The sequence below is a fragment of the Triticum aestivum genome, chromosome 2B (genome assembly GCF_018294505.1).
Source record: "Triticum aestivum cultivar Chinese Spring chromosome 2B, IWGSC CS RefSeq v2.1, whole genome shotgun sequence".
Classification (NCBI taxonomy): Eukaryota; Viridiplantae; Streptophyta; class Magnoliopsida; order Poales; family Poaceae; genus Triticum; species Triticum aestivum.
In genome coordinates this window covers 773,263,963-773,282,337 of record NC_057798.1, presented here as the reverse complement: position 1 = coordinate 773,282,337, position 18,375 = coordinate 773,263,963, and the positions used below count along the sequence as shown (strand labels likewise).

General features: G+C 42.8%; 1 protein-coding gene across 7 annotated transcripts; it reads right to left on the bottom strand.

The window, feature by feature from the left end:
* Nucleotides 1-3,525: 3,525 nt before the first annotated feature.
* Nucleotides 3,526-16,930, bottom strand: LOC123047292 (uncharacterized). 7 transcript variants are annotated; one of them, XM_044470791.1, is made up of 24 exons: nt 16,727-16,930; nt 12,620-12,846; nt 12,384-12,489; nt 11,951-12,052; nt 11,792-11,851; nt 11,597-11,675; nt 11,344-11,497; nt 11,132-11,255; nt 10,602-10,779; nt 10,424-10,452; nt 9,947-10,095; nt 9,771-9,870; nt 9,507-9,602; nt 9,368-9,420; nt 9,043-9,166; nt 8,758-8,820; nt 8,607-8,666; nt 8,332-8,493; nt 7,153-7,223; nt 6,970-7,063; nt 6,581-6,717; nt 6,396-6,476; nt 6,140-6,245; nt 3,526-4,338 (listed from the first exon to the last, which is right to left on the bottom strand). In XM_044470791.1, the coding sequence occupies exons 1-24, from the start codon at nt 16,922-16,924 to the stop codon at nt 4,216-4,218; spliced, it is 2,676 nt and encodes an 891-aa protein (XP_044326726.1). In that variant the 5' UTR covers nt 16,925-16,930; the 3' UTR covers nt 3,526-4,215. The 7 variants fall into 7 exon arrangements, 5 of the variants coding, with proteins under 5 accessions (XP_044326726.1, XP_044326724.1, XP_044326725.1 ...); XR_006422894.1 differs by having other exon boundaries at nt 4,315-4,338; nt 6,396-6,471; XM_044470792.1 differs by lacking the exon at nt 3,526-4,338 and adding an exon at nt 4,440-5,147.
* Nucleotides 16,931-18,375: the final 1,445 nt, after the last annotated feature.

The following is an 18,375-nucleotide window of genomic DNA, read 5'->3' as shown; positions in this document are numbered from 1 at the left end:
TGGTAAGAGCGTAGCTGGCAGGACCTTCATACTGCTTTGGAGGCATGTCGTCTTTTTTCGTGCACACGTTGCTGATCCTGCCGTGCCTCCGGTGTATCTTTTGTCTTCCCATACACGCCCAAGAAGCCTAGCAGGTTCATGCAAAGATTCTTCGTCACGTGCATCACGTCGATTGCAGAGCGGACCTCTAGGTCTTTCCAGTAGGGTAGGTCCCAAAATATAGATTTTTTTTCTTCCACGTGGATTCGCGTCCCTCGGCGTCATTCAGAACAGATAGTCCGTCGGGACCCTTTCCAAAGATTACTTGTAAATTATTGAGCATAGCAAGTATGTGATCACCAGTATGGACGGCTGGCTTCTTCTGATGATCTTCCTCGCCTTTGAAATGCTTGCCTTTCTTTCGACATTGATGGTTGGTCGGAAGAAATCGATGATGCCCCAGGTACACATTCTTCCTGCATTTGTCCAAATATATACTTTTGGTGTCATCTAAACAGTGCGTGCATGCGTGGTATCCCTTGTTTTTCTGTCCTGAAAGGTTACTAAGAGCAGGCCAATCATTGATGGTTACAAACAGCAATGCATGTAGATCAAATTCCTGCTGGTCTTGCTCATCCCACACACGTTCACCTTTTTCATTCCATAGTTGTAAAAGTTCTTCAACTAATGGCCTTAGGTACACATCAATGTCGTTGCCGGGTTGCTTAGGGCCATGGATGAGAACTGGCATCATAATGAACTTCCGCTTCATGCACAACCAAGGAGGAAGGTTATATATACATAGAGTCACGGGCCAAGTGCTATGATTGCTGCTCTGCTCCCCAAAAGCATTAGTGTCATCCGCGCTTAAACCAAACCATACGTTCATTGCATCACCTGCAAAGTCCCCCCACTTTCTCTCGATTCTTCTCCACTATGCCCCATCCGCGGGTGCTCTCAACTTCGCGTCTTTCTTACGGTCCTCTTTGTGCCATCGCATCCACTTGGCATGCTCTTTGTTTCTGAACAAACGTTTCAACCATGATATTATAGGAGCATACCACATCACCTTGGCAGGAAACCCTCTTCCTGGGGCGCTCGCCGTCAACATCAGTAGGGTCATCTCGTCTGATCTTATACTGCAATGCACCGCATACCGGGCATGCGTTAAAATCCTCGTACGCACCGCGGTAGAGGAAGCAGCCATTAGGGCATGCATGTATCTTCTGCACCTCCAATCATAGAGGGCATACAACCTTCTTTGCTCTATACGTACTGTCGGGCAATTTGTTATCCTTTGGAAGCTTCTTCTTCAATATTTTCAGTAGCTTCTCAAATCCGTTGTCAGATACACCATTGTCTGCCTTCCATTGCAGCAATTCCAGTGTGACCGAGCTTTGTGTTGCCTTCTTTGCAATTGGGGTACAACCCTTTTTTGTGATCCTCTAACATGCGATCGAACTTCAACTTCTCCTTTTCACTTTTGCATTGTCTCTTTTCATCAACAATGACCCGATGAAGATCATCATCGGGCACATCGTCTGGTTCCTCTTGATCTTCAGCTCCCCCCGTTGCAGCATCACCGTATTCAGGGGGCACATAGTTGTCATCATCCTCTTCTTCTTCATTGTCTTCCATCATAACCCCTCTTTCTCCATGCTTGGTCCAAACATTATAGTGTGGCATGAAACCCTTCTCAAGCAGGTGTATGTGAAGGATTTTCCGATTAGAGTAAGACTTTGTATTCTCACAAATAGGGCATGGACAACACATAAAACCATTCTGCTTGTTTGCCTCAGCCACTTCGAGAAAATAATGCACGCCCTTAATGTACTCGGAGGTGCGTCTGTCACCGTACATCCATTGCCGGTTCATCTGCATGCATTATATATAATCAAGTGTGGCAAAAACCATTACAGAACATCATGAATAGAGAAGTTACCAAATTAATAGAAGTTTATCATCACATTAAAACCAAATTAATAGAACATCATTTTTTTCTTTTAGAAAGAAGATAAGAACAAGAGGCTCACCACGGTGGTGCCGGTGACGAGATCGGCGCGGGCGATCGACGGAGGTGAGGACAGGGACGGGACAGGACGGACCGCCAAACCTAGACAACTCTTGAGGAAAATGGAGTTAGGACAAGGAGCTTCGAGAGGAGAAAGCTTAAGTGTGGCTCGGGCATTTCATCGAACACCTCATGTGCATAGGAGGTGAGCTAGAGCACCACAAAGCTCTCCCACGACTTGCGGGCAGGGGGTATATATAGGCCTCTCTTTAGTCCCGGTTTGTGACTAAAACCGGGACTAAAGGACCACATTTGGTCCTGGTTCTAGACACAAACTGGGACTAAAGGTTGTGGGCCAGGAGCGAGGCCCATTGGCCCCGGTTCGTGTCTGGAACCGGGACCAAAGGGGTCAGACGAACCGGGATCAATAGCCCCCGAGGCCCGGCCGGCCCCCTGGCCTCACGAACTGGGACTAATACGCCCATTGATCCCGGTTCATAGGAGAACCGGGATTAATACCCTCTTCAGGCCTGGACCGAAGCCCTGTTTTCTACTGGTGCTTCCTCCTTAATCAGGTCGATTACTCTCTGGTTGGGAGTACGAACATCGTTGAACACCCTGTGATTCCTCTCTCTCTCCATATGCTCCTTCCAGGTGATGAGCATGACAAAGGTGTTTCGGTGTCTTGTTCCCGACCTCTGTTTCTAGCATCCCGCAAGCAGTCCCTAAGTGAGGGATCAGTGGAAGGTACAACCTCGTGAAGCATCGTCCTGTGCAAAGTGGAGCTCCAAATGATATTAATGACTCGACAAGCCATGAAAAGGGGGTGAGCATTTTCTTATGAAGAGTTGCAGAAGGAACATGATGCATTATTGGCCACGCTTCGCTTGGCAAGCCGGTGTGCATCCCACATTCTCCCTCGAGTGACCAACCATGTCAAAAGTTTACACTTTCCCAAGCCTGTCAAATAACATTAGCAGTGTTGCCATTGATGGACGCGCAAAAAAGAGCTTTGTAAACATTTTGGCCGGGTGAAAGCCCTTTGATTCCCATAGCTAGGTGCAGCTATCATTTGAGTTAGGTGTGAGCCGAATTTCGGCAAGACTCCCATAAAACTAGGACTTGCAAGAAGATGCAGGTGTTTATATGGTCTTTGAGCTATGTTGTTTAATGGTTAGTTCAAGTTGAGAAGTTGGGAGCTTCTGTTAGTGCAATAGTGAAGTTAATTATAAAGTTTATGTAAATGATCTAGTGGAATGTTCATATGGATGCACTACACAGGAGAGTTGTAGTTCAGATTGTCTTTTAGAGTCCCGCATTTAGGGATTAGAAACCGGCCACCCAATATCCAGTCATTTGGGGGATTTAAGTTATGGGGCTGGTTTATGGGGTTTAGATTTGGGATTCGATTAGAGATGTACTTAGGGCAACTCCAACACGGACCATCAAATGGACTCCGTGGACATGTATGGATGTGTCCACGGACAGAGGGCAGGCGCCGGCCATCCAATTGGAGTCCTCAAGTGTCCAAGTCATTTGAAACGGACCGCCCACAAACACGGACGAAATTAAAGCAAAATGGATGGAATGTAAACACAATTTGATATATTACAACCAAAGAAGCGAAATTTAACAAGTTTGACATAAATTTAAACTAATCCTAACTAGCTGCACCGTGACCTTGGAGGGATGGCCTCCGAGGATGTCGACACCTCTGTTGCCGTCTGCACTACCGTCGAAGCCGTTGTAGTCCGATTTAGAGCACGTGGTGGCAAATATGAATTGTGTGGGCGATGTTTCTCCTCCTCATACGGGATCTGTATGTAGCTGTATTGGATATCCCACATAATGGAGTGTGTTTTGGGATTTCAATCCGGGTACTCATCGAGGGCGGGATCCTCGTGCGCGGCCTCTAGCGCATAAGGGGATCCTCCTCCTCGGCGATGAGGGCAGCTTCCAACATCTGCTCCTCCTCCAAGAACGACACCTGGTCTGGCCACAAGGGAACCGGCATGACGACTTGAAGTGAAGCTGTGGACGGCGAGGCCACCAAAGACCATGGGCGGCGGAGCCAACTGGATCCGAAGCTGCCCCTGATCTAGGGTCACGCGCCGGCGACCACTTCTCGACATTGGACTTCTTGCCCATCGCGGCAGGTTGATGCGTGGGTAAGGAGGAGAATTGTGCGGGTAGGGGTTTCTGGAGGAGCCTAGCTGGCTTTAAAGCTAGAGTAGGCTCGAACGAGCAACCGAGACCGCAGTGTTGTTGTATGCTGTGAACAATTCATTTGTACTCTTGGTCGATCTTGGCTTCAATAATTTAAATCCGGCCTCATTTCGAGCCTCCGTCTAAAAATATATGCATGTGGTACCTGGTTAGTATAACAACGCTCTTCCCAGCCAACAAAAAAAAATGCCAAACATGGAATAGACAAAAAAATACAAACAATGGCATCCACTATTTCTGACAAGACATCAAAACAATAAATCAGTTCCTTCCATACAATTCTCAAATTCTAGTAACCAGTCTAATGTAACACTTGCATACACACATGCATGCATCATACAAGTTCATTGATAGATAACAATACACTGCCACGAAAAACCAAACATTTCATGATTAAAACAAGAAGGTAGATCACCAAACCACTAGATCAGGCTGCCCATATGAACAAACCATTCCAGGGCTGATTTATTGAAAGGTCGTAAGCTATCGAGAAGTAGCAGTTCGACAGCTGAACAGAGAAGGACATATTGTCTTTATCCATCAAGGGTGGGCTAGCCGACGGTTGCCTGGACGAGAGAAAACAACCTGCATGTATATATATATATATATATATATATATATATATATATATATATATATATATATATATATATATACGGCTGCGCTATTGTGAGCGAGCGCGCATTCTGCTTAAACTACGCTCCGGCCGGACCTAATTAGGCCAGCGGGTGGCGCTGAGAAGGCCGCCCTCCACCGCAGAAATGTTGAGGGTAACGCTGAGTGGTAGGAAAAGTAACACATTTAATTCAGTTACCATGTGCTGGTCCGCCTCGTCCTGCTTTTTGGTCACTAATCATTGAAAGTAATAGGGTATAGCGGACATGGTAATGGACCTAGTTCTATTACTGGGCAGTGAGATATGTTGTAAAACCTGGCCGAAACATGTAATAATGTATTACTACATGCTCACAAATTGGCAGTAGTAAAAAAATGGAGTGGATGGTAACGCAAAAAAGAAAATTACGAACAAAAAAAGTTAAAATACTTCGATCCAGATTGATATGTAGTAATGCATTACTGCATGTGCTCTGTTGTTCCCAAGCATAATCTAGCATTTGTGTACAACAAAAAAGTCAAAATGCTTCGATCCAGGTTGATATATAGTAATGCATTAGTGCATGTTTATGTTTTTCCCAAGCATAATCTAGCATTTTGTGGGCAACGAAAAAGTTAAAATTCTTCGATCTAGGTTAAAAAGTCAAATGGACAAGTTTTATGTACATAGAAATCTAGCCACACCGATCGCAAAAAAACCAAGTCCACTGCGACAAGCCATGTGCTTTTACAAAAAAACGATCATTACCATCAACTAGTGCGCTTTTACTATCCACAAGTGTCCTTTTACGTTGGATTTGATGGTCAAACGTTGCTAGTAAAACTTTGTAGTGCATTACTATGTCCTATCCATCTTTTACCCTTGATTAGGAGGCAACCTAGGTGGCGCACAGGGAGTTGCTCTTTTTAGTTGAGTTTCCGGTTGTGTGGGGAGAGCGCGCCGGCCGGAGCGCAGGATAAGTGATTTTGCGCTCAGGCTTAGTTTAGCGTGTCTATATATATATATATATATATATATATATGTCAGCCAGGCAACAGGAAAAGGTGAAGATTCAGATATAATTAAAGTGTTCCGATTTGATATGTGAAAACCACATGTTTAGGTATTTCTCAAGAAAGCACTTTCATCATTTGACAATTAAATTTTACGATTTACTGCAGTGAAAATTAATGGTCGCTACATTTTGGAGACCCCGCTAATTTCCACAATGTCATCTTTTCAAGACCATAGGAGTATATGACTTCCATTTGTCTGGAAATAACATAGGTAAATGCATACACAGTGAGCATACATATATATGTACGTACCTGGTAATCTCCAACTGCTCGTGACTTGAAACCAGCCGCAGAGTATATGAGATAGAACTCCCATATGCGGACGAACTTCTCATCAAAGCCCAGGGCCAAAACTTGACTGCAAGAAAAACAAAGCAATAAGAAATTAATACTAACTGAGCAACCAAATGTAACATATGAATGTGTATATAATCGTCACAGCAAATTTACTTGCGCAATGAACATATGGTATATGTGCTAGTCTTGTTTTCACCAAGTTGATACTTACTCTTTGTTGGTCATGAAGTTGTCCCTCCAGTGCATCAGAGTTGTGTAGTAATGAGGCCCAATATTCTCCACATGCTCTATGCTACACCCAGTGCGCAACAAGAACAGGGAGGGTTTAATCAGTGGAGATCCATCCATGGCCATGAAGTAACCAATCAAGCATCGATCAATTGATGTAGAACGTACCAGAACCTTGATGATGTGCTCATGGCAGACACTACACGGCCCAAAGAAGGAAGGCAACCACCAGGAAATATGTATTCTTTTATGAAGTCCGTCCTTCTTCTGTATTGTTCGTACCGTTCGTCTGGAGCTGAGATGAACTAAATAATGCACATGTATGTATTTGCAGATAATGGTTAGTTCATGATCTTGTAAATCTAAGGTCTTGCTTGGATAGGAAGGAGTATGTTTCATTGGGTTTTTCTGACAATCCAAAAGAATAAGGCCTAATCCTCGTTCTTGTGCACCGCAAATAAGCAGATACTAAGTTGTTGTTTGTAGTGATAGTGGAAGCCGTCCGTAAGGCTGTTTGGAAATACATTTGTTGGCAATGATATTTGTCATGCACTAACCTGGAGAACCAATATGCCATCTTCAGCCAAGTAAGACTCGCAGCAGGCAAAAAATTCGTCCATGTATTCATGGCCAACATGTTCGATCATACCGCTGATTTACAGAGACGAATAGGTGAGTATAACCACACATATGGGCATTGTCCAAGATATGGTGCACATCTGTAATGTAGTAATACTTACCAGCTTATGATTGCATCATACTTGCAAGGTGGTATTTGACGGTAGTCGCACAGCATAAAACTTATGTTGTCCTATATAAAAGTTAATAACAATAGACAGTATAATTGTTAACTAGGATTTCACCCTCCCAAAGTAAGCTGGGGGCGAAACAATACTAATTCTCTATGCATTTCTATCAATTATAATATGTTAAAATTACATAGCAGCTAACTAGAAAAAAGAGTGTGCTAGAAAATCTCACAAAAACAAAATAACAATGAGAAAAGCTTCCAAAGCACTAACATGCTTGGATCCTTGGTTCTTTACGACAGCATGCCTATTTCCATGATTTTTACTGCAAGTATCTATTATTTCCATGTGCCATTCTTGAATTATATTTCTCTTTTGCGGAAGATATTTGGAAGCAAAAAAATAGTAAAGCTGACTCCGTCTAATCGAAATAGTTAGAGAAATATGGTAAGAGGTCAAGGGAGATATGGAGGGGATTTTTGGCAAATGAATGGCATTGCCCTGTTGCTGGAAGGGGATGGTGGGGAGAGGTCAAGGGAGATATGGAGGTGGGGTTTTGGCAAATGAATGGCATTGTCCTGAAGAGTGTGGTGGTCATGACAAGCTTGGATGCGGTGAGGACCATGCCAATGGTGGAAGATGGGATCGGGGTGGACCGCAAAGGGCAGCCCCAAATCTTAACGACTTGGTGTTACGCATGGACGCACAAAGCAAGCCCTGCAAGGGCATTCTTCCTCGACTACAGCCACCAGCAAGCAAGATCAAACTACTTCTTCCAAGGTAAATGTGTGCGTACTGTAGGAATGTAAGTACGGTCTGATATGGGACAACAGGCTAAACCATCGCAGCACGTGGAGTAGGCATTGACCCTCAGTTTGATCCAAGTGTTTAAAGGAAACCTTACTCCCTCATTGTTGTATTGTGGTTTGTCCCTGCAGTATCAGCTGAACTGGTCATGGAAAGTTGTTGCTAAAGGGAGTACGGAAGCCTTACTCTCCACATCTTTATATCATCAATTACAAGAAAGGCTGGAGGTCTAGAGGACAAAAAGGCTAAAATACTCGCACTACACTTCCTCAGTGAACACATGCATATGGTGGATCAGTAATTACTAATAAAGTATTAAAGTGGAGCCGTATTGCAGAAAGGTGGGGGTAACATAGAACTAACCTCTAAGCCAGCTTCTCTGACTTCTCTCTCTGCGTATTTATGCTGCTCCGCTGACAAAGTGACTCCAGTGTATTTGCAGCCAGTTTGCTTAACCGCTTGTATTGCTAAACTTCCCCAGCCGCTACCGATATCAAGAACATGATGCCCCCTCTTGACTTTAGCCTTTGGTTGAATGTGTATTTTGCAAGGTTGAAATACCACCAGATCAAGTTCACAGAATTGTCTAATTGGTAATCAATCTAATGACACAAGTTCTGGAGATATGGAAGTATTACCTTGTCGATTAGAAGGCTAAGCTTGCGTTGCTGGGCTACTTCTAAGCTTTCATTCTCCATCTACCAATTTAATTTAATTCTAGTATGTGAATTAATAAAACTACTCTACAAAATTTACAAGTTGCAGAACAAAATCACAAGATTTACAAACCTTGAAAACAGCACAAGAGTAAGTCATTGATTTGTCCAGAAAAAGCGAGAAAAAATCGTTACTCTGCACACATATGAGAACAAAGACAAACTGTTAGTATTATTTGGTATGTATAGACGTATTGCAAGTAATGAATGATAGTAAATCTTTTTTATAAGGTTTGGAACATAAAAATCTCAATCTCAGTATGATTTTTAATAATTCTGGTATTACAAATTGACCTACGCAGCTAGTTATTTGAACCCTGATGGAATGTAATAAAACAAAAGAGACATGGGTACTGACAAGATCATAGTGCTGAGAGATGTTTCGACGAGTTTGTGTCACAGTGTTCTTCCTCGAGACTTCACGCAAAATGTATTTAGAATGTGCCAATCGTGCTATTAAATGCAAGGGTGTCCACCGACCCCTGAAACCAAACAATTTAATATACATGATTAGTCACAAACACATAGATTCATAGATACTACTCCCTCCGATCGATAATAACTGTCGTGGTTTCAGTTCAAACTTGAACTAATACCACGACACTTATTATGGATCGGAGGGAGTACTTCATTTTTATCAAACAATTCATTGGAATTTAATGGACAATTGGAAGGTTTTGAACCCTTTTCTGGCACTCCTGCAGCTCCTACGCACATCTCTGTTAACAATGAGTATCTGCACAGAAATAGATTATGGATTTGATCTGAAATGAAGAAGAAATAGCTCTACCAATAAGCTCATGAACTATGATATAGTTTTACCAGGAAAAGATTCAGAAGGCCTTCTCTCTTGTCAAGAAAAGAGAAACATCCGTTAATATAGGCTTCTGCCAAGCCAAGGTTTCCTTCTGTTGCAACCTGAAAGCCAAGAGAGAGCCAGGAAAAACACATGTGGTTCAAATGTGAAGGTTGGATAAAGCAATTGCACTGGAGTATACAAGAAATAAAGAATCGTCCATGGACATATCACCAATCAGAAAAAATAAAAAATGCATGTGTAGGCAGAAAAAGAGAAGAGAAGATAACCTTCCAATAGAACAAGGGGTCATGAACTCGCATGACAGATTTTATACGGCATTTGTCACAAACTTTACCAAAGCTCAACACACTACCTCCTTCGACCAATCTGTACGAAAACTATTAAGGTGAAAAATACTCATAATTAGACACCACGTAGTACAGCAACTCATACAAGGACTCACATCAAGTTGCCGATGGATATGAATTGGTTGAAAAATCTTGTAACTAGAAGGCGCGTCCCAACCTCGGTCCATGATGGAATCATCTGCTTTGGGTTCCGCAGAAGCTGAAATTTCTTTCCAAGCAAACCTTGAGCTGCTGCTTTCCCAGCCTGCATCGATCAATATGTGACAACACAAATAGACCTCAAATATCTATTTCATGAAATAGTCATTCTAAATTTTATGTGATTGAAATTAAAAGCGTATATGTCAGGATGGGGTAAACAGGAAACAGCACCCATAGATGAGTAAAGGAGAAGCTTGGAAATAACTTGGGCCTTAGGCCAACTAGTAAGCAAGGATGTGGTTAGTTATGGTTGTGATAGGATTAGTTATGTTTAGCTTTGTTAGACCCTTGCCAATTTTAGCACGTAACAGAATGTTCATTATGCTAGACAGATCAAAAAGGGAAAATGGAGAGGTTGTGCATGCAAATACCTTCAATCCATCTTCATGGAAGCCATGACCTGCAATCCAAGGCAGAAGAGAATTTGAGGCCTAATGTTCTTTAGATCATTTCACACAGAACTTTCATGTAGTAAAAGACTATCCTAGAACTACGTGCAAGTTATTATGAACAAATTATCTACGAACTGAAATTCATGAGACTGGTTACCTTGATATGCCCCACAGAACCATATTCCTCTCTTTCCCTGGACCTGATCAAGCTGAAGATAAGCCTTCGCCGCAGCCACTGACGGAACAGGAAGGCTTGTAGACCATTTAAGCACTACATGATCCGGAACACGAGGGGGGTTAAGTGTCACCAGGAAAGGCCTGACAGATTCAATTTTCTGGGAGTGCAAAAAAAACAAATAGACCACAATGAGTAATTAGGCATTCCATTCATACTGCTAGAAATATTAGGTTGAAGCTTCCATTTTGCTGTTATTCCGTGAGCCTGCACTACAGTGTGCTCTAATGTGATGAAAATATGGCTGCATTGCTATGCAGAAATGACTTTATCCTATGGTTCTTTCATTTTGTTGGAGAGGTATGCCTAGTCCTGAGAACATGAAATGCTGATGTACAAAATGGTTTCAGTGTCGTAATAAAGCCAGGATAGGGTCCTTTTGTCAAAAAAAAAATCCATCAATAAAATTAATTAATTATACCATACCCTGTATATGAAACGAAATAATTTACCTGAATAAGGTTTAGCCAGTAAGTAACAGAAAAACCCATGCTAGTTGTCCCCAGGAAATTCCAGGCACTCCATGCGGACGAATTTTGGGGCATCAGATTTTTATCACGGTGGAGGTATATATCTCTGCAACATAATTAAACGTATCAGACAATCAGTAGATCAGATCAAACTTAATTTATGTGTTCATCTAGCAACATTGGGCAGGCTTTACCTTTGGACATACTGACATGCACCTAGAATTCTCAGTTCGTGATGTGTAGCTTCAGCTCCTAATACTTTGAGAGCATTGGGTGCATGGACACCGAGGATGACACTGTCGTATGTTTCCTCTGAACCATCATTCTCCAAGACTCTGTAGCCAGCTGCTGTGAGTGACACGATAGAGGATTGTTTCAGTTAGTGAATCAATAATATATATATATACTTCAGGCAGTTAATCAACAAAGAGTAACGCATGTATGTACCTCCATCAGGGCTTGAAACAGATTTGACCCGACAGCTGGTTTTAATTTGACAGCCGATTCTCTCCAATTCTCCTTTTACCTGCGGCAGTTGCATTGTTCAGTCCCTGTATTAGGCTGCAGCTAAAGCCTAGAGAGTGCAATAAATAGAGACCATGTGCGAGCTTGTTGTCGCCTATATGGGTCGCAAATACTTACCTTGTCTACAAAGGACTGCGAACAAGCCTTGACAGTGGCCAACTGAGGGTAACAAAACAGCTGAGAGTGCAGCGACTTAATCAGCTTTCAAATGCACAAAGACGAATTAAGAATGCAAATGAAATGGGCATGTAACATGTATACAAAGTAGCTAGGCACCTGAAGAAGGTCATGGTTACGGAAAAATGATAGCACGAAGAAAGCGGACAAGCTAAGAACACCATGTGATGAAGATGACCACATGCCTCCACAGACTGGAATCTGCACCAAATAAATATTTTTGTGTCACCAACTCAAAACTGCATACTAACCAGTCTTAATTACCGACCCCTGCACTGCACAGAAGTTGTTGGGAAAGTATTTTTGAAGGTCTGTTGGGAAATTTAATGTACTAACCATTAAGGAATAGCCCAGGTTTAAGTTAGAATTTGAATATTTAGTTGAAATTGCCGCTTTACAGTTTTACATGACTGTTCAAAAAATGTAATAAAAAATTGGAAACAGAAATGCTGATGTGAGATTTTGCCAAAATGAAGGGTTGCCGGATACACTAAAAAAGGGCATAAGCAAGCGAGTAGATTTGAAGCAGTACAAGATAAGCCTCTTGGAATAATAGGGAATATCCATGTGACTGAATGAACTGCCCCATTGTCTCATTACAGTCCAGATCAGGGTTACGATCATGGTACTCCAGGTACCTTCAATCCAAATATTAAACCAATGAGTTAATTATCATCATATATATAAACACAAGGCATATAATAGACATATATGTCAAGCTACGAGTGGAAGTAATGCAGATGAGAACTGAGGGGCTAGACTGCTTACGTCAGAGCATCGTTCTTGAACTTGAATATCTCACGCAGCATGCGCCAAAAACTTGTTTTCAATACGTTGGCTTTTTGCGCCAAGAGGCTTGAGATACCGTTACCATTGCCCCACTCACATCCTCTGCTGCTGCCGTCCGGCTGTGTACTCGCAGAGAAAGACATGTCCGATCTCTCCATATCCACCCCGAGGCCTTCTAACCATTCCAACATGTGGGGACATGATACCTTCATTGACGCATATGACAACAAAAATATTAGCGAGGAACAAAAAACAATATCTTATTATATAGGTCTACGAACATCTTCCATGTTCAGTCCCGGGGTTAGGAAGTCCTATATTAATCAGAATAACATAGAAATATAGAGCTACAACTGCATTTCCAGCCAGCACTATGATACAGTACTATATCAAAAACATAGCAATACATGTGTTAGGCAGTCAATGCAGCTCCTTTCCAAGGATAATACCTAAGCTAGTGTTGTATCGGTTTCGGACATTTTGCTACGAACCCTGCAAAAGAAATCAACCACCTAAAAACAGAAACACAAATCCACACAGAGAACTCTCTATTTGAGCTCGCTGAGCCTAACAAGCAACAACTCCAATATTTTCTAGTTACTTCCATACCTAGAAGCACAATGTGTTGTTGGCATGATGCAAAATCAACCGGACACCAAATAATGCTGACAATAATGCAAAGGCTGGGCGTGAAAATGTGATAGTATTTGTAGTGGAAAACACTGGGATGAGTTTTGCGCTTTAGAAGCAATCCACCGAGCACCTTCCGTGCGATGGGCAGGTGGGCACGAACGGCACTGAGAAATGTAGCGCCTGGGAGAGGGGGGGAGCTATGTTGCAGATCAAGCCTATATGTTGAAAAATATAGCACCGAAGGAATCAGAGGATGCGGGGAGGGGGACCTCGCCGGAGCGGCCTTCGCGACGGCGACGGCGCCGGCTGAGGGCAGGCCAAGACACAGGGCGCCGATGGAAAAGTCCCGGCAGCGGCACCAGCGTCGGAGGGAGCCGAAGGTGTCATGGGCTTCTTTCGGGGTGGTCGAAATGGTTCGGGAGGCGCCGGCGGTGTCGAAGAAGTTGGCCGCCGCGGCGGAGGAAGAGCAGATGGCAAATGGTCTGCAAGGGTCTTTTTTTTCTGCTTTTTTTTTTTTGAACCGTGCTTCACTGCTTCGACGTGGAACAGAACTTAGCCTGATGTGCCGGCACGGCCCCGCTGGCCCACGAACTATTCAGCCTATTGGGCTGTTTGGACCTAGATTCAGCCTATTGGGCTCTACCAAATAAAAATCAAATCAGAAAAAATAAACAGGACATGTTGTCCCGGCCCGTGTGCCTGGCGTCGCAGCCTGGGGATGGCCTAGGGCAGGCCGCGGCCGGGCATGGCCCACATAGCCTCTCCGGACGGCGGAGTGAGTCAGTGGAAGGGTGGGAGACAAAAACGCATTTCCATTCGAAAGTGCTCTTTTTTTTTGTGCTCTTGTGAGCATGAGGTCACGTGCACCTTTGCTGCAATGAAATCCAATAAGATGTTAAAAAAAATTAAAACATCTGAATTTTTTGAAACAAACATTGATGTGTATTTTACACGTGTGCAAAATTTTGCGTAGGAATAACATTCATGGAGGCCCCGAAAAAAAGGCACTCCAACTGCTTTAAAAATAGTCTTTTTGGAGCATTGATTTTTTTGCCCAAATCTCCCTGAATGTCATTTCATCATGAAAATTTGCACACATGCGGAACACACATTAATGTTTGTTGCCATCGAATTTCAGTTTTTTTAATTTCCACTATTTTTACTGTAACAGAAGGTGCATGTGAGCTCGTGCTCACAAACTTCATGCCCCCTTTTCTTTTTTAAAAAATAAATCTTCATGTGAACGTCGGCCAGGGTGCTTCACTGCTTCGGCATGAAATCACCGACATTTTCCAAAGATTCTTCCATGCCCATATTGTTTAAAAGGGGCATGTTGTTCAGTAACCATAGATAGATGAGCCCTCATCTACATCAGATGAAGAGTAAATTCAAAAATGAAAAATATGAGACAATTTTTAAAAAATCTGAAACGTTTTTGCATCAAAGAAGCTCGAGTGTGCTAGGGGCATGCAAGTTTTGTGGTGAAATGACACTCCAGGAGTTCTAGACAAGAAAAAAAAATCAGGTCAACAAAACGTCTTTTTCAAGGTTATAATTTGAGAGTCATTTATTTTTCCTGCCTGTAGCTCCTTAAATGTCATTTGCCCATGAATTTTTGCTTGCCTCTTTCTAGCACATAGAAGCTCCTTTGGTTCCAAAAAGTTTTTAATTTGTGCACCCCTCCCCCCTCTCATTTTTGTAGGTCTTCTAAATTAGTCAAAGATAAGGTAGCTTAGAAACCAAATAATTTGGGAAGAAGTTTATAAAAAAAGCCAAGGAGGAGATGACATGTACATGACACAAGAGGCGCCGCCAAAAAACCTAGATCATCTCCAGCCGCCTCCTTTTCCTCTTGTTGTTGCCAAAGTGCGCCATCGGGCAAAGCCCACTCAGTGCCAGCGGCGGCAGTGAGGTTGTACTTGTGGACGATATTCTAGTGCATCGATTTGGCGGGGAGTCTATGCGTATTGGTCGGGCCAGTGAGACGATGGTGTTGCCCTAGCTATTTTAAGAATAATGTCCTCCTCGTCCTATCATCGTCGCATCATGCGCTTAGCTCCAGTGGAGGACGTGTGGGGGTGTGTCTCTGACGGATCTTCCTGGATCCAATTGATTTCGGTCTCCGACAGATCCCTCTATATTCAATCAGCGTTCCTGGTATATATTTGGAGTATCTACAGGCTCTTTTTGATGTCTTCTTCTCCAGGGTATCGCTTTGCTACGCGGATCATGGCCACCGACATCTTCAGGACTACTTTGACAACTTCCATTGTTGCTTCTACAAGCTTCTGGGTTTAAACAAGGTTGGTACCTGAGGCGGCATCGAGCTTTTGTTCACGACACATCCCTGATGGATGCAGCAGGAACAAGATTCCGACACCTCTAAGAAACTGGACGTAATTTATTTTTTTGGAAGAGTTTATTTGTAAAGACTTGTGGTACTTATTATATGACCTTAGGCCTTCTCGCAGAAACAAAAGAAGCCAGAGAGGGGAGGGCGTGTCGGTACAGCACTTATTGTGAGCTGTAACTCCAGCTCGCCTACAACGCTGTGGCAAATGGGCCGGCCCACAAAACGTAGCTGCTTCCTTCGCTTCCTTTAGATCACTCGTTTGTTTTGATTTTTTTTCCTTTCTTCTTTTCATTTATACTTTATTTGTATTCTAAGCATCCTAAAATAAAAATATTTATATTTAAAAATGCAGTGTGTAAATAATATGTATGTACTGTTAAAAAATGTTCGCAACTTCACAAAAATGTTTGTACCATTCAGAAAAACATATGTGACATTTAAAAATGTTCATGTGTTTCAAACAAATGTAAGTGACATTTCTTTTATATTATACAATGTAATAAATGTTTGTATAATTTAAAAAGCTCAGTACCATTTATTAAAAATGTATGTTACATTTATAAAAATGTTCATGCATTTCAAACGAAATGTTTATGAAATTTGTAAAACATGTTTTTCCAAAGTAAATAAATGTTCACACAGTTTACAGAACATGTTTCGCATCATACAGAAAAATGTTCCACGTGTATTTGAAAAATATTTAACACATATTAAAAAAAAGTGCAAGACAAGTATTTGAAAAAAATGTTTATCTTGTACAAAATGGTAAACGCATAGAGAAATATGTTTTAGAGGTATAAAAAATGTATAATGTATATAAAAGAAAGTAGACATCAAAAGCATATATTTGAAAAAAAAATGTTAGTCATGTATTTGTAAATTATTACAATTGCATAAAAATGTTCCTGATATATAGAAAAATGTACAATGCATACAAAAATTGGAGACGTGTATTAGAAAAACAAAAAAACCGACACGATCAGCCTATAAAACAAAGTCAGTAAAAATTCGCCGTAGACGTAGCATTTCTCCTCAGCCAGAGCTAAAACCAAGGGATGGATACAATGGGAAATTGCACAGGAGGATGCTGCGCCACCGACCTGGTTGAAGCCCATGAAGCCGAGGTCGATCTGGACGCACCCGCCGGCGCCGTCGTCGACGGCCACCGTTCTCGCACGCCCTCCGAGGCTTTCCCCCTGCTCGTACAGGGTCACATGCACGCCGCCTCTGCTCGCGGCAAGCAGCTCGTGCGCCGCCGCCAGCCCGCTCACCCCGCCACCCACCACCGCCACCCTCATCCTGTTGTGTCTATGTGCTCTGCGCTGGCTCTCGATCGATGTTCCCCTTCAATTTAAGCTGGGGGTGGTTGGCCTAGCGTGCGTCACAACTTTTACTCCGGCATAACACCGTCGTAGTACGTATTACGTCTCAACAAAGGGCTGGATAATTTGCATTAACGTTGGGCATCATGCAGCAGCATGTTACCATAGCCCATAGGTACGAGGTACGACGGCGCGTTGATTTACCACCGATCGACCCACGTCCCACGTGCACGGGTCGGTATTTTCCTCACGTTAATTACGATCCAGTATGAGGCCCGGGATTACAGCAAAAGGGGTATTCTCTAGGCCAATGATACGGTCGATCTGCCCCTTCCCCTCCCCTCCGAAGCTATGGCGTCAGGCTGGTCATAATGGAGAGTATCATATACTAATATTATGCATATGATACTAGTGTAGATGATACTACCTCCATAGTGCATAGTACTCCCTCCGTCTAGGTGAGTAAGTCATCTTAGGTTGTGCACTGTGACCAAGGAGAAGGGGAAAACGAGAGAACTTAATGTTCATTTTCTAATTAATAGCATTGCATGCAATGCACTAACCACTGCATGTCGTGTTTAGTAGTCTCAAGTTATTAACAACAAGCACACCCCACATCTCTTATTGGTTGATATGTCAAGAAACAAAAAACGACGTAGAATTTAATGCACCGCTCCTAAGTGTTTTGGGATTATTTGGTTTTCGTAAGATGACTTACACACCTAGACGGAGGGAGTATCATATATTAGGCTGGTCATAGTGGGAGTAACATAGGTAGTAACATAGATGCCACATAAGCAAAAATGTTGATGTGGCAAGTAGTTAATGAGGAGAGAGGCAAATAGAGTAACCTAATATGTTACCATCACATAGCGTTTTTCAATGCAAAATGGGTCTACAAGACAATAAATGAACATGTGTATGTTACTACACATATGACACTTCCCACTATAAGGGTAGTAACATAGAGTAGTAATGTATGCATGTTATTACTCTAAGTTACTCCCCACTATGACCAGCCTTAATATCATAGATGTCTCATTTATTGCCATGCAGGACACATAGTAGCATAACATTTATTATTTTACGGTATCTACCTATGTTATTATAACCATCTCTCTCTTCTTTAATTGCATGCCATATAAGGATGTTTGCGAGTCCCAAGTGCATGATACTACTTATGTTACCCCCACTATGGCCAGCCTCAGCGGTTGTCGGCTATCCACAACACCATGCTCGCCCCCTAGGCCGCCCGTGCCGCTCTGCTTGTCCTTGCCCCATGCTCACTAGCAACCCGCCTACTCCTGTCGCCGGATGGCTCGCAGCAGTGCCAATTGCTGTCGGAGACCACGGTTGCAACATCGGTAGCATGCATCACCGCCTTCGGCTCGCCGCGGGTCAGAGTGCCAAGCAACAAAAATCTGGAA

Excerpts from the sequence above, each read along its gene's own strand:
- LOC123047292 (XM_044470789.1), bottom strand. The coding sequence starts at position 16,924 with ATGAGGGTGGCGGTGGTGGGTGGCGGGGTGAGCGGGCTGGCGGCGGCG. Across the intron at positions 11,852-11,950 it reads GTAACCATGACCTTCTTCAG|CTGTTTTGTTACCCTCAGTT; the intron begins GTGCCTAGCTAC and ends CTGCACTCTCAG. Across the intron at positions 9,421-9,506 it reads GCCTTCTGAATCTTTTCCTG|ATACTCATTGTTAACAGAGA; the intron begins GTAAAACTATAT and ends ATTTCTGTGCAG.